General features: G+C 34.1%; 1 protein-coding gene across 2 annotated transcripts in view; it reads left to right on the top strand.

Annotated features, from left to right (window-relative positions):
* The window catches only part of LOC139695995 (RB1-inducible coiled-coil protein 1-like), a 56,734-nt gene that overhangs the window by 27,994 nt on the left and 16,215 nt on the right, over positions 1–12,525 (top strand). For both annotated transcript variants that reach the window (XM_071594605.1, XM_071594606.1), the window contains exons 14-17: positions 2,284–2,580; positions 7,555–7,713; positions 8,290–8,430; positions 10,970–11,310. In XM_071594605.1, the coding sequence (XP_071450706.1) occupies positions 2,284–2,580; positions 7,555–7,713; positions 8,290–8,430; positions 10,970–11,310 (938 nt within the window). The remainder of the gene's footprint in view (positions 1–2,283; positions 2,581–7,554; positions 7,714–8,289; positions 8,431–10,969; positions 11,311–12,525) is intronic.

Below are 12,525 nucleotides of genomic sequence, written 5' to 3'. Positions count from 1 at the left end.
AAATACTTTCTAACAGGAGAGAGACCTGAGCACCATTTTAAATATTTGTCTTCTAATCACAGTTGATCACATTCATTGGCATTTTCTACTTCCAGCAACTTGCTTCTGGCCATTTCTGTTTATAATTTTCCAACAGTCTCTGTTGCACTGGTTCCAATATAAATGCCATGCTAAATCATTAAATTGCCTATATCTTCAATCTCTCTATGGGCTTATAATTAAGGTGTATTTGCAAAGGACCAAAGATCTATCTGCAGTTAATAGGTCTTGTTGATAGGATTTAATAGGTGATTCTGTAATTTTATTTTTCTTGTACATTTTATTTATTATGCATGACATTCTGTAGTATGAGGAATGCTTATTTTATAACTCTTCATTAACTTTTTGGATTAAAATTGCTTTACCAGTTTTGCTATAACATATCATACATATTTGGAAACTTCTTATGTGCAGGCATTCTGTTACATGCATTTCCTTGACCTTATCACCACAAATTTGAAGCATATTTCAGATTTTTATTTAATTAATGAGAACTGCACAATATTGTTTTTTCTTTTACTCATATGTGAACAAAAACTATAACAAATGAAGTATCCAACAAGTCTCTAATTACTTGTATCTTCTTCACCACCAGATTAAATTTGAACTCGTCTAATTGATACCTAAGAAAACTAAATTAAATAGTATTGAATAAGTACAGGAAATATCTCCTCGCTGAAACTAGTGCAGAGGACAATGTAGTTTTCTATTAAGTAAAACCTGGTTAGAATTTAACATCTGAGTACTCAGCAGACTTTTTAACTGTTATGCAATTATGCACTTTTAAGCAAATATAAGTGCATCTTTTAAAACATGAAAATATTTGACTAATTTTGATACCTGTGAAATATGCTCCAATCAGCACTTGCATTTACAATAGTTGAAAACACCAGAATGCCATTTTCACGCTCAAAAAATCTTAGATAACATGGAGTAATGCATTGTGCAACAAAGGCTAATTTATAATGTGCTTGTTTGCATGTTAGTACATGACCAGTTCTGAATTTTTCCTCCTAAAACAATTTTACCATAAAACACAATTATATGTATAAACATAAAAAAAATTGGCAGAGAATATGTATAGAAATAATTTCCATTATTTTAATACTCAAGGAAAATTGCTTGTAATCTCCAAATATTCTGAAAATTGGTTTAATGTAATATTTCTGGAATTCTGTGTGATTTATATAAGATTATAAGTTTACCACATTGTGTTTGTATTAAAATTCTGCATGTGCGTTGATCTGTTCATAATAGAAAGAAGCTTCTTTACTTCTGATGATTAAAGCACTGTATCAATTGTGTCACTGCCATAAAAAAAATATAAAGGTTAGAAGTTCTGCTATTTGATGCTGATAAAATGCAAGACAATTTAAATTTTTATGCTTTAAATCCCGAGTATTTTGAGTAAAATCTTTCAATTCTTATGTTGGCTTAGGCTTAATGACGAGAAAGCACATGATTTAGTTCATTTTTCACTGTTTTGTTGTCTTATATTCTGTGTGGATTTTCTTGCATCTTTTGTAAACATTTTTCATGCAATTAAAATTCAGTTTTCATTAAATAATGTTTTGAGTTTTATAAACATTTGGATCACAGTCTCATGCCAAAAATTTGTCAAGGATACAAGCTAAGTGACTCTGGTGTTTTTTTGAATTCATGTCATTATGGATGTAATGAAAATAAATTTCATGTATGTATGTATTAACATAAACTCAGAACTGTTTAGGTTTGGAATTATTAATTAAAAGAGATGTCTTTAAATGGAAATTATTAATGAAATGGCTAATAATGCATGTACTAATAGGATGGTATTAAAATTATAATATAATATTCTATTACTTTCAATGAATATATCTTGGAGAAATTATCCATATTTTATAATCTGATCCAAAACATTATCAATTCTAATTTGAACTTTCAAATATAATTCCTAATGGAACATTCTCTTCATTGACCAATGCATAGTTTTTTTTCCGCTGTCCTGGCAAATAGGCTTTATTTAATGTTCTCTAGAATTGTTATGCGTCCAGGTTTTATTGCATGCTAAATTTATAATTTTAGGTGAAAAAGCTTGACTATTAAATCACAGTCTACATTTTAAATTTGATAAATATTACATTGATATTGGCCTGCATTTTCATTTTTTCTGTTTTTATGGATTTATATATTTGCTCTTTTCATGGAATATTAGTAAGTGATGGGCATGAGGTACTCACTAAAAATAACTGTTTTATTGCACAGGAGAACCTAGGCTCATTGCGTTCTGAGCTGGAACGCCTGCAGAATGAAAGGGAAAGGTGGAGGACAGAGGTGTCTGGTGCCCTGGCTGATCTCAGAAGGGAGCTAACAATGCTCAGGGCACAGGTTGATCCAAATCAGGGAATGAGCCTTGAGGAAGAGGGTGGGCCTAGTGAGGCTGTGAGTTGGTGGTCTTTGAAGGAGGCAATGACAGAGTTGGGAAAAGGACTGAATATTGTTGAGCAGAGAGCCGGGGAGGAAGCCCTCAGGCGGGAGGAGGATGTGAAGAGGCTCGAGAAGGTCAGTTTTATATTTGAAAGTATAATATCTGATTTCAAGGTACTTTTGTTGAGATTACCATATATCCCCTGCAATAATCAATGGTTCCCCCAAAACTTTGCCGAGAGTTTCATTTATAATCTAATTTCCATAAGTGGGTATTTAGATTTAAATGATGAATAGCATATTTCCTGACCTTAAGACGCATCAGTGCATAAAACATAGTGTTTTTTCAGCTTAGAATTTATGGAAAATATTTGGATCACACAGTACAGGATGAAAGTATTTTAATGTTAATGCTTAATATGATTGAGAAAAGAAAATTGAATTTTTCCATGAAAAAATTAGCAGCTACATGCACATCAACTTTTATTCATCGTAGAATCCCAGAAATTCACCATCATTTCCGCAGTTATTTTCACTTTCATTATACATTATGTCATCTTCACATCTATCTAGTGCATTGCTTACTCCACAGTTTTTAAAAGACATTTATGATAGTGACACATTTAACTTTCTGCCAGGACTTTTGTAAGTAATAGCAGACATAAAATCGATGTCCATGTCATTCTTCCCATCAGTGTCATTATGAGTTGGTCTAATAACCTTTCTTTCATATTCAAGTGGCAGTGTTTCTGTAATTTTGTCATACTGGTATGTATACACAGACCATATCGCTTCTTGAATCACTTCCACCATGATATTGTTCCAGAAAAATTGGATATAGACGTACCTATTGCTAATTTTCTTACTTAAATTGAAAGCATTTTCGTTTAAGCAGTGATCCTGCTATTCATGTGATTCATTATCCGGTTCTTAAAATGTTCCTCAAGCTTTGGCCATTTAGGAGCACATGAACATAAAGTCTTTTACTCCAAGTTATCGGTAGAAATAAAGTGTATTGGCAAAGGGGTGAAATCCCTTGGGATTTATGTGGTAATATTTTAATGTAGTCCTTTCACAGAAATATCAAAACACATTTTGGCACCAAAAAAGTGTCTTATGGGCTAGGAATAATGGTAGTTAAAGAAGCTAAATCACTCCTTGACTTACACAGGCCATAAACAATTGGGTAATAATATGTTATTGTGTAAAATAGTGAAATATGCAGCTGAATTGTTTCCCATATCTATGGACATTTTTACCCAATCTGAAAGGTTGTTGTTACCCTGCTTAGGAGCTCCTGACTTTCTGTAGCTACTTCAAAATAGTTATTGAAATGAAAAATTTGAATTTTTTTCACAATTTTAATTGAACACGAGAAGTCCTAAGTTTCATAAAAGGTCAACATTATCACCACCTGATGATAGAGATATTCCACCAAAGCTAGGCAAATGTATGCAGAAATGATAAAGACGTATTAATGATGTATTCAGAATCTTGTAAAATAGTCAATGATCAAAAGAAGAACACAAACTAGGATGAAGACTTCATATAAGGCAGAAAGGTGGGTGAGTAGGAATATGCAACAAAGAAATACACATCTTAGTTGTTAAATTCTGTCAAGGTCCACTGCTGGATGAGATTGCCCCCTTGTTATTAAACTTTCTCCTTTCCCTGTTGTGAATGACTTGATCTTTGTCACTGCTCAATGTGTATTCTTCCTGAGTCATTGTATTGATTTATTTGGACAGTGACTCTTTGCATTTTTTTTTGCTTGAACTCCTTAGGGCATTAATCATGTATTTCTGTGTAAGCATTGGTTAGAGTCACCGTATTTGTGTTGTCGACCATCGTCATCTTTTAACCTCAATAAATGCTGATATTCAATACTTTGTCTTGGAGTATGAAGTGATAATTAAACCCTTAATCAAAGGGGATAATTCATATTATCCATGCACATTGGTCGGTAAATAAATGGGTAAAAATTGGATGCCACTCAGTCATTGGGGGTTTCATTTTTCGGTTAATCAGAAGTTCACAGTTAAACATGCCAGCAGCATTCACCCATGTCAAAATTGAAATTCTTTCCAGTGACTCCTCAACATTAGGTGTACATCTCTTGCTGGCATTTTCCAACACTTTGCATCCATTTCAATGTTTTTATATTAAAGTGGTTAAGAGTTTCAGATTAATGACAATCTTCCTTTCTTTCATCTTGCACATTTGTCTAATTTATTCAGGTGAATCTAATTCTGTGCTTTTACATTGATGTTGAGTTAGTTGAGATTATTTCAAAAACTGATTCTCTACCAGTTTGCCTCAGTTATTCCTTTTTCTTTTTTTTCGTGAATCAGATTTTCCCCCTCTCGATTATACGAGGGTCATCCGGAAAGTAGTACCCGTTCGTGAAATAAAGACACAAAAGTAAATATTAACAAACATAAAAAATTTTATTTGAAAGAGGATACTTTAAACTACTTCTCAACATAATCTCCAAGCAAATTAAGGCATTTGTCATAACGTGTGACAAGTTTCTGTATTCCTGCTGCATAGTCCTTCGCCGCCAGCTCATTGAGATACGCGAGGGACCCATCTTGCACAAATTTTTGCATAATGCAGATGGTGTTTAACAATTTCATGAACAATTGTTCGAGAAACATTGGGAAAATGCTCACAGATGTCATCGATTGTGACGCGCCGATCGTTCCTCACGAATTCGTCAACTGAGCTCACCAGTTGGTCTGTAATGACAGACGGTCTCTCCGAACGCTCATCGTCGTGTGTGTTCCCCCTCCCCATGTTGAAGTTGCGACACCACCGCCGAACAGACGACTCGTCCATTACATTGTCTCCATACACCTCCTTTAATTGGCGATGAATATCACATGGGCGAACGTTTCTTGCATTGAGGAATTTAATCACTGCCCTCACTTCACAACTGGCGGCGTTCTCAATTTTTTTAAACATTGTAAACAATCACAGAAACAACACAGGCAATGCTAGCGTCACGCAACTTGGCTCAGAGAAGGCAGACAAGCCACTGAAGCTATCTGACCTCGTCCAGCGGCTACTCGCGTCGTCAGCACTTCATGCGGCACGAACGGGTACTACTTTCCGGATGACCCTCGTATTTCTGTTATGTTTTGTACAGTCAGGTAATGTACAGTCATACCTCATTTAGCTCAATTTTGATTAGTGAAATTTTTCTCCAGCATATAAATGATTTTTCAAATGGAACTCAATGTTTTATACCCTTTTTCTGGGTACTTAATCATAGTACAGTGTATGATGAACATAGTACAGTACAGAAAATCTACGCAGCAACATAGTACAGTGTATGCAAAAAGCATTTAAAGTGAATATAGGTGCTCACTGCTAGCAATATATATATTTGTTCTTCTTTGGTTTGTATTTGTATCAGATTGCTCAGATCTGTCAGATGCAATACCAATCATTGGACTCAGAGTTATTGCATCATCCCACATTATGTGATATTAATTTTCGGTAATAAACAATAAGCTCTTGATTATCCATTTTGCAGATTATCCATGCTATTCTTTTCCCAATACTTTGAAATTTTAATAAAATTACAATCAAAAAGATAATAAAAGCTGTGAAAATTAGATATACTTCCAAAAAAATACAAGTTTGAAATACCTCAGCTTTCTTAAAAGTTTTTAATTTCACAAAATTAAAATTAATCAATAGTAATCAATGTGTTAATTTAAACATTTTTGTACGATATGTACTTTCTAATTATCATTTCCCTCGCATTCATTAGCCTTGAGAATTCTGTATTCCCCCAGAAGGCAAGCAAGTACAAAGCTTTACTAAGCAACAAATAAGTCATAGCCATGTGCACTGCATTATTTTAATCTGTATCAAAATGAAAAATATGAATCCGCATCAGTGATCCTTAAGTAAAACTCATCCTACGCCAGCCATTTGTTTTTTCCATGCTACGTGAGAAAATTTATTCTGCTATTCACTTTATGTCAGTCCTTTGTTCTTGTAAATCTATAATTCCACCCTTATAAATATGGCTGAAAATTGGGAATAATTGCTATCATTGCGGAAAAAAACTTGAATCCATCACACACAATGAAAAAGGGAATTTCTGTTTGTATCCATTTACATCATGTCCATATTTTCCACATATATTGGTTATCCATGTTTCTCCATTAACCATGCTTCATTGTGCATCCATTAGCACAGATAATTGAGAATTTACTGTAGTTTTAGATTTGTGAAGTCAAGTAAAATTAAATGAAAAGTAGAACGATAGGTGCAGTTCATAAAACAGAAAAATATTCAACATTTATAAGGAAAAGTAAAAATCTTGAGGATAAACAGAGCATTTCTACCATTAGAGTGCTTTGAAAATGGTCAGTATCAGAGTGTAAATGAATGAAAATTTAATGTTCCCAAAAGATAAGAGTTTGAATCATTTTGAAATAAGAAAAAAACAAGTGGAATTGATTTTCTCATAGTTTCTTAGCAAAATAATGCACTAGCCTATTTAGTGTATTGATAGAAAACAATCGAAAAACTCTTGTTTAATGGATTGATTCTAAGTAGTTCGTTGATTCTCCCCTTACACAGAGAGACATTCGTGGCAGTGTTATGTGAGAAGATATTTTATGAATATTTCACCTTTGAGAATCATAATAATATTAACATAATTTAATACATGAATCATAATAATATTAACATAATTACAGTAATACATTTCCAAAGCTTTATAAAGGAATTTTCCTTCTTTTACTATGTATGTTTTGTTTTTTTACTCATATTTCAGGCAACATTATTGCAATGAAAACTGCATGAAAATGGTAACTCAATTTAACTCATCTTTTTTAGTTAGACTTCTTTCTTTGTTCAGTACTGACCACCTTGAATTTTTCTGTTGTCTACCAAAAGCCAGATAATGTTTATCGGAAAGTTAACACGCTCTAAAATTTAAGTTATTGGGAGAATGTCATTCTTTTTCAACATTTCACCTCTCGTACTTAATTGAATTGCTGTACTGCAATCATTTACTTAGTTCATATGAAACAGCTATTTTTCTTATTTTATCCTAATATGTTTACCTTTGTGAATTTCTAATTCTAGGCACTGAGTGATAAAGAAAAACGGTTATCAAGTGCTGAGTTAGACATGCGAAGAGCCGTTAAGGAAGCAGAGGAGCGTATGAGAGTTCGATTTCGTCTTGTAGCTTCATGTACTTCAATGGAACGCTCTCCCAGTGATGGAAGCCTTGAAAGAGGAGAGGTAATGGGCTAATCATAAATATTCTTATGCATTTGAATTTTATAAATCATGATTAAAGTGCAATTAAACCTTTGTGTTTGATGAGTTCTAGAGTCTAGTTCTAGAGTTCTAGAGAGTTCTAGTTAGAGTCTATTTCCTGGCATAGAACAAAATATGGATTTAAAAAAATAACTGAATGTGCAAATCTTTTGTATTCTTCATCATATGTCTTTGAAATTTTTAGGTAGTAAACAGACAATATTTGCAAGCTTTTAATGAAGTTCAAATATTCTCACATTAGTACCAAATATTGTTCATATTACAATGGCTTTCTAGAAAATGTATAAATGTTAGCAGCTCATTATACATTTAATTTATATTCATTGATGTTTTCAAAAGTAAAAATTTTAAGCTCCAAAATGCCCATTAGAAATAATGTGAAGGTCTCTTGAATATGACATTGATTGAATGCATTAGAAGGTAATATTGCCAAAGGAAATGTAGTGACTACATCTCTGTGTATTGTGAAGTCTCCCTTAAATTGTGATGCTAGTCACTTTTGATTTTATTTTTATGATTTTCCTTCTATCTGGGCAGCGAGGAGAACAGCATTCAGGAGAGGCTTACAGTTCCTCATCCCCACCTTTAACTGGCCAGATTCACCATGTCCCATATGTGGCAGCTGCAATTGCCTCTGCTGTTTCAGAAGAGAGAGTACGGTGGGAAGCTTCTTATCAGGTACTTTCCGCGTATCCATTTTTATGACTTACAGGTATTATAATTTTTTTGTTAAGAAAACTAAATTGGCCTGTGAAACTTAACTGTTTAATGTATAAGGATGAATATGATGTATGATGGTTGCTGATATGATGAAATATCTATATATTGCAAATGTGTAATAAGATATTTTAAAAGTAAGGCCCGTTTTCTTATATTTAAATATTGATGGGTCAAAACAAAGTTGTATGCATGCAGCACTGTCTTTTGATTGTTTCTTAAGCTACTGAAGTTATTGTTTTGATTCAGTAGTTATTTGCCTGTCGGTGAATGCAGTTAACAATGTCCACAGAAATTGTTGCTCCTGGCAGTTGCAAAGTGCATGCTGTGATTTGATTTTTGTGTGCAGAGGGGTCATCAGCTACCCATATTCGTCAGGAGTTATGCCTACTTTATGGGCTTACAGTAATGAGTAAAGGAAAGATTAGACAGTGGTGTCGAGGCTTCAAAAATTGCATCACCATTGTGAATGATGAAGAGTGGAGCAGCATTCCCAATATCCAGACCAACAATTTCAACAAGTGGACCAAGAACTGTGATCGGATCAACGATTGATGTTTAATGCTCCGGCTGATAAATTTTCTCTTGTTGGATGCACCACTATTTACTGTTGACGTATCATCATTAATTATTATTGGTATCAAATGTACAACTATAGCTTTGAATGCAATTTTTTTGCAAACGTTTTTATGTTGAGCTCGCTCCGTAGTTGAGTTTTTTTTAATGTTAAGCTTTTTGTTATAACATTTCTTTAACGTTGAAGCAAGCATCTGCTGGTAAGAAGTGAAGTCATCGATCAAGGCAAATGCTATATTGCAATAGAAATTTTGTGGCTAAAATTCCTATGTTTGCATGAAACTTTGAAGCCCCTTCATCATACTCATTAATATTTTTTTAAATATAATGATAATACCATTTCTTAAGTACAAATTCAAAAAATAATACTTCAAAAAAATCAATGTTTATTTTAAATAGTTTATCATAAAATATTTTAAACTTAAAAAGGGAAAATTAAAACAATCGCAAATGAATGTGATAGTCTTAAAAAAACAGCGGTGGCAAAGGCCTGGTTCTCCCTCACAGTTCGGGCATATAAAAACTATAACCCTACTTATACCTTTATTATGGCACACCTGATACCTCTTTTTCTGCTTTTTTTCCCTTTTCCCCAACTAATGTGTGCAGGGTAATGGGAAAGGCCTTTCTATTGGGTTGGGGCTGGAGGCATTAGCCATGAGCTACTCGCAAAGTAATGACTATTTCAAAGAAGTGCAGGAGATGTGGGGACAGTTACTTTAATGGAGTTAACCACTAATGTGAATTTAAATGCAGGAATTCCACATAAAATAATTAAAATAACATAGGACTATGTATTAATAAAATAATAATATATGATAAAAATAATTAGAAAGTAAAAATCATTTCTCTTGCCTGGGCCAGAAATTAGGGGTTCTAGATCCTTTGATTTCTTGTCAATTTTTTTTGTTTCCAATTAAGGTACCACGGTCTCGTACACTGAATTTCTTTGTGCTTTAGCCTTTAAATGCTGGAATTTAAATTTGCACTAACAGTCCTGCCGGCTGGAATTTTTCATGCCATTTAATTTTGAATATGCAAGCACTTACTTTTTAGGCTCTATCTCAGCCTACTTTAAAAATATTTTGAACAAATAAAGGGCATAATAGTGTAAAGTATGAGGTTTGTTCAAAAATTATCACGAATTTTGTGTTTTTTCAAAGATTATTTATTCATTTATGAATATCTATTTTGTCCCCTTCAAAGTAATCCCCATTGGATATTATAAACTTGTGCCAAAGTTTTTTTCAATCCTCAAAGCACTAGAAAAAATAATTTTTTGTGATCTTGTTCAGCTCTTCCTTTGGTGCAGTCTTTATCTCATCAATCGTAGTGTAGGGTAGCGTCATCCTTTCATGGGCCTCTTCAGTTTCGGGAACAAGAAAAAGTCACTGGGGGCCAGATCTGTGGAATACGGTGGCTGCGGCATCATTAGTGTGTTGTTTTTGGCCAAATATTTCCGCACAAGTAACAATGTGTGAGCAGGGATGTTGTCATGGTGCAAAAACCAATTTTTATTCTTCCACAAATCCAGGCATTTGTGGTGGATTGCTTCGCGGAAATTGTGCATAACTTGCAGGTAATATTCCGTATTTACTGTTCTACCCTGTGGCAATAACTCATGATGCATCACGCCCCTGCAATCGAAGAAAACTGTAAGCAAAACTTTCACATTCGACCAAACTTTTTTGGGTCTTGGCTCGTGCTGCAGCTTCCATTGGGATGATTGGGATTTTGGGAGTTACCACGTCATAACCATAAACCCATGATCTGTCACCAGTTATGACCCTCTGGAGCAAATTTTGGTACTCCCTTAAAATTTATCCCCAAAGACTGAAGACTGGTTTTATCTTATTATCAAGTGAGAGGATTGTAATAGTTTAAGTTTTTCATTCTGTTACATTTTTTCTTAATCTCATTGCAGGTGGTATTCAATGAGGCTCTTAGACGAGTGCTGGCTGAGAAAGAGAGGGAGAAGGAAGCATTGAGGCGAGCTGGCGAGGCTTATAGCCAGGAGTGCACAAGGCTGAGGGAGATGGTGGCCCACTTGTCTGGGGATGCCCCCTCACCCTTGCCCTGCTCTTCCCCCTCCTCCTCTCCCCTGTCCTCACCCCTTCCCCCAGTGCCCTTGCATGGAAGCCCTCCCTCGTCCATTGGTGAGTCAGTTGGAGGGGAGATGGTAACCAGGTTGGCACCACCTCGTCGCAGCCTGGGAGCAGAGTCCCGAGTTTTGGAAACCATGTGTACATCTGTTTCCATCATGAAGTGAGTGTAGTGAATGTGCTGCTTTAATACCTTGGCTGTACGTACAATACCTGTAGATGAATGTAATTATGCGTGTCATTCTTACCATAATGACAGGCCTGCTTAGAAAAGTATTTCCAGTGCCCCTCAATTGCATCAAAATAACTTATTTGGGATACCTTGGAGAAAGTTGGTATTGATGTAATTCAATGTGGAATGTTCCATTATCAGAGACAATCCAAGGAATATGAAATTTAAAAAAATGCTAGGTAGCATGTTTTTTACTTAATTATGTTTTTTTCAAAATTTTCAGCTTGAAAATCTCATGTGATTTTATCTCCTATGAGATTTCAGAACTGTTTAATATAGAGAGAGAATTGAACTTTTGAATAATAGGTTGATTGAAAATATGCTGGCTGGTATGAATCTAAATATGTTTTTAGTAGATTTAAGTACTTAGGTAATGATAAATTTTTTACTGTCCAACTAAAGTCCCCCAGAAATTATTATTATTATATTAGTTTTTTTTTAAATATAGAAGTACATTCAGGGTGCAACGCTCATGACTATTTCTCAACAGAAAAACTGATATAAGCATTCTTATCATCTGATTTAAGAACAGAATCTGAAATGAAATCCTCTAAATAAAAATGCTCGTTTCATGACTTTATCCTTGTTTTGTAATCATTCTCATGAAAATAGTCTTCATGGAACCAATTTATATTGCTTACTGGCGGCCCCTGTTAACTGAATTTGACAGGATTTATAAACGTGAATCATTGATACACGGGTATAGTTTCAAGATGATACATGATACCCTATGCTCATGAGTATTAAACGCTAAAAAAAATTGTATTTGTCTGTTTATCTTACAAATCTATCATTGGCAACAGTGGAAACTGAAAGTAAATGTATAACTTTATTTTAAGAAAATGCATCATATGTTAAATTTTCATCACCTTGAGTTTAGACTGTAAACTCTAAAAGAGTTGTTAGGCTTGCCATTTTTTCAATGTTGCATTGAAAATTTTGGCTAGTTTTGGATAGATATTTCAAGCATTTTCACTTTGTATAGGAATTCTATTCTCTTATTTAATTTTCGATTAATCTTTACCACACCCTACTACCAAACAATATGGTCCATTGGTCCAAGTGGTTATTTGTTGATGAATCTTAGCCACACCCTAAAATCAAGCTTAATATGGTCATTATTATGAATATTCAAGGCCCTTTGTC

Source organism: Hetaerina americana, unplaced genomic scaffold, assembly GCF_022747635.1.
Source record: "Hetaerina americana unplaced genomic scaffold, ioHetAmer1.1.p SCAF_65, whole genome shotgun sequence".
NCBI classification, from domain to species: Eukaryota; Metazoa; Arthropoda; class Insecta; order Odonata; family Calopterygidae; genus Hetaerina; species Hetaerina americana.
The sequence above is the reverse complement of the archived record's forward strand: the minus strand, read 5'-3'. Positions and strand labels throughout refer to the sequence as shown.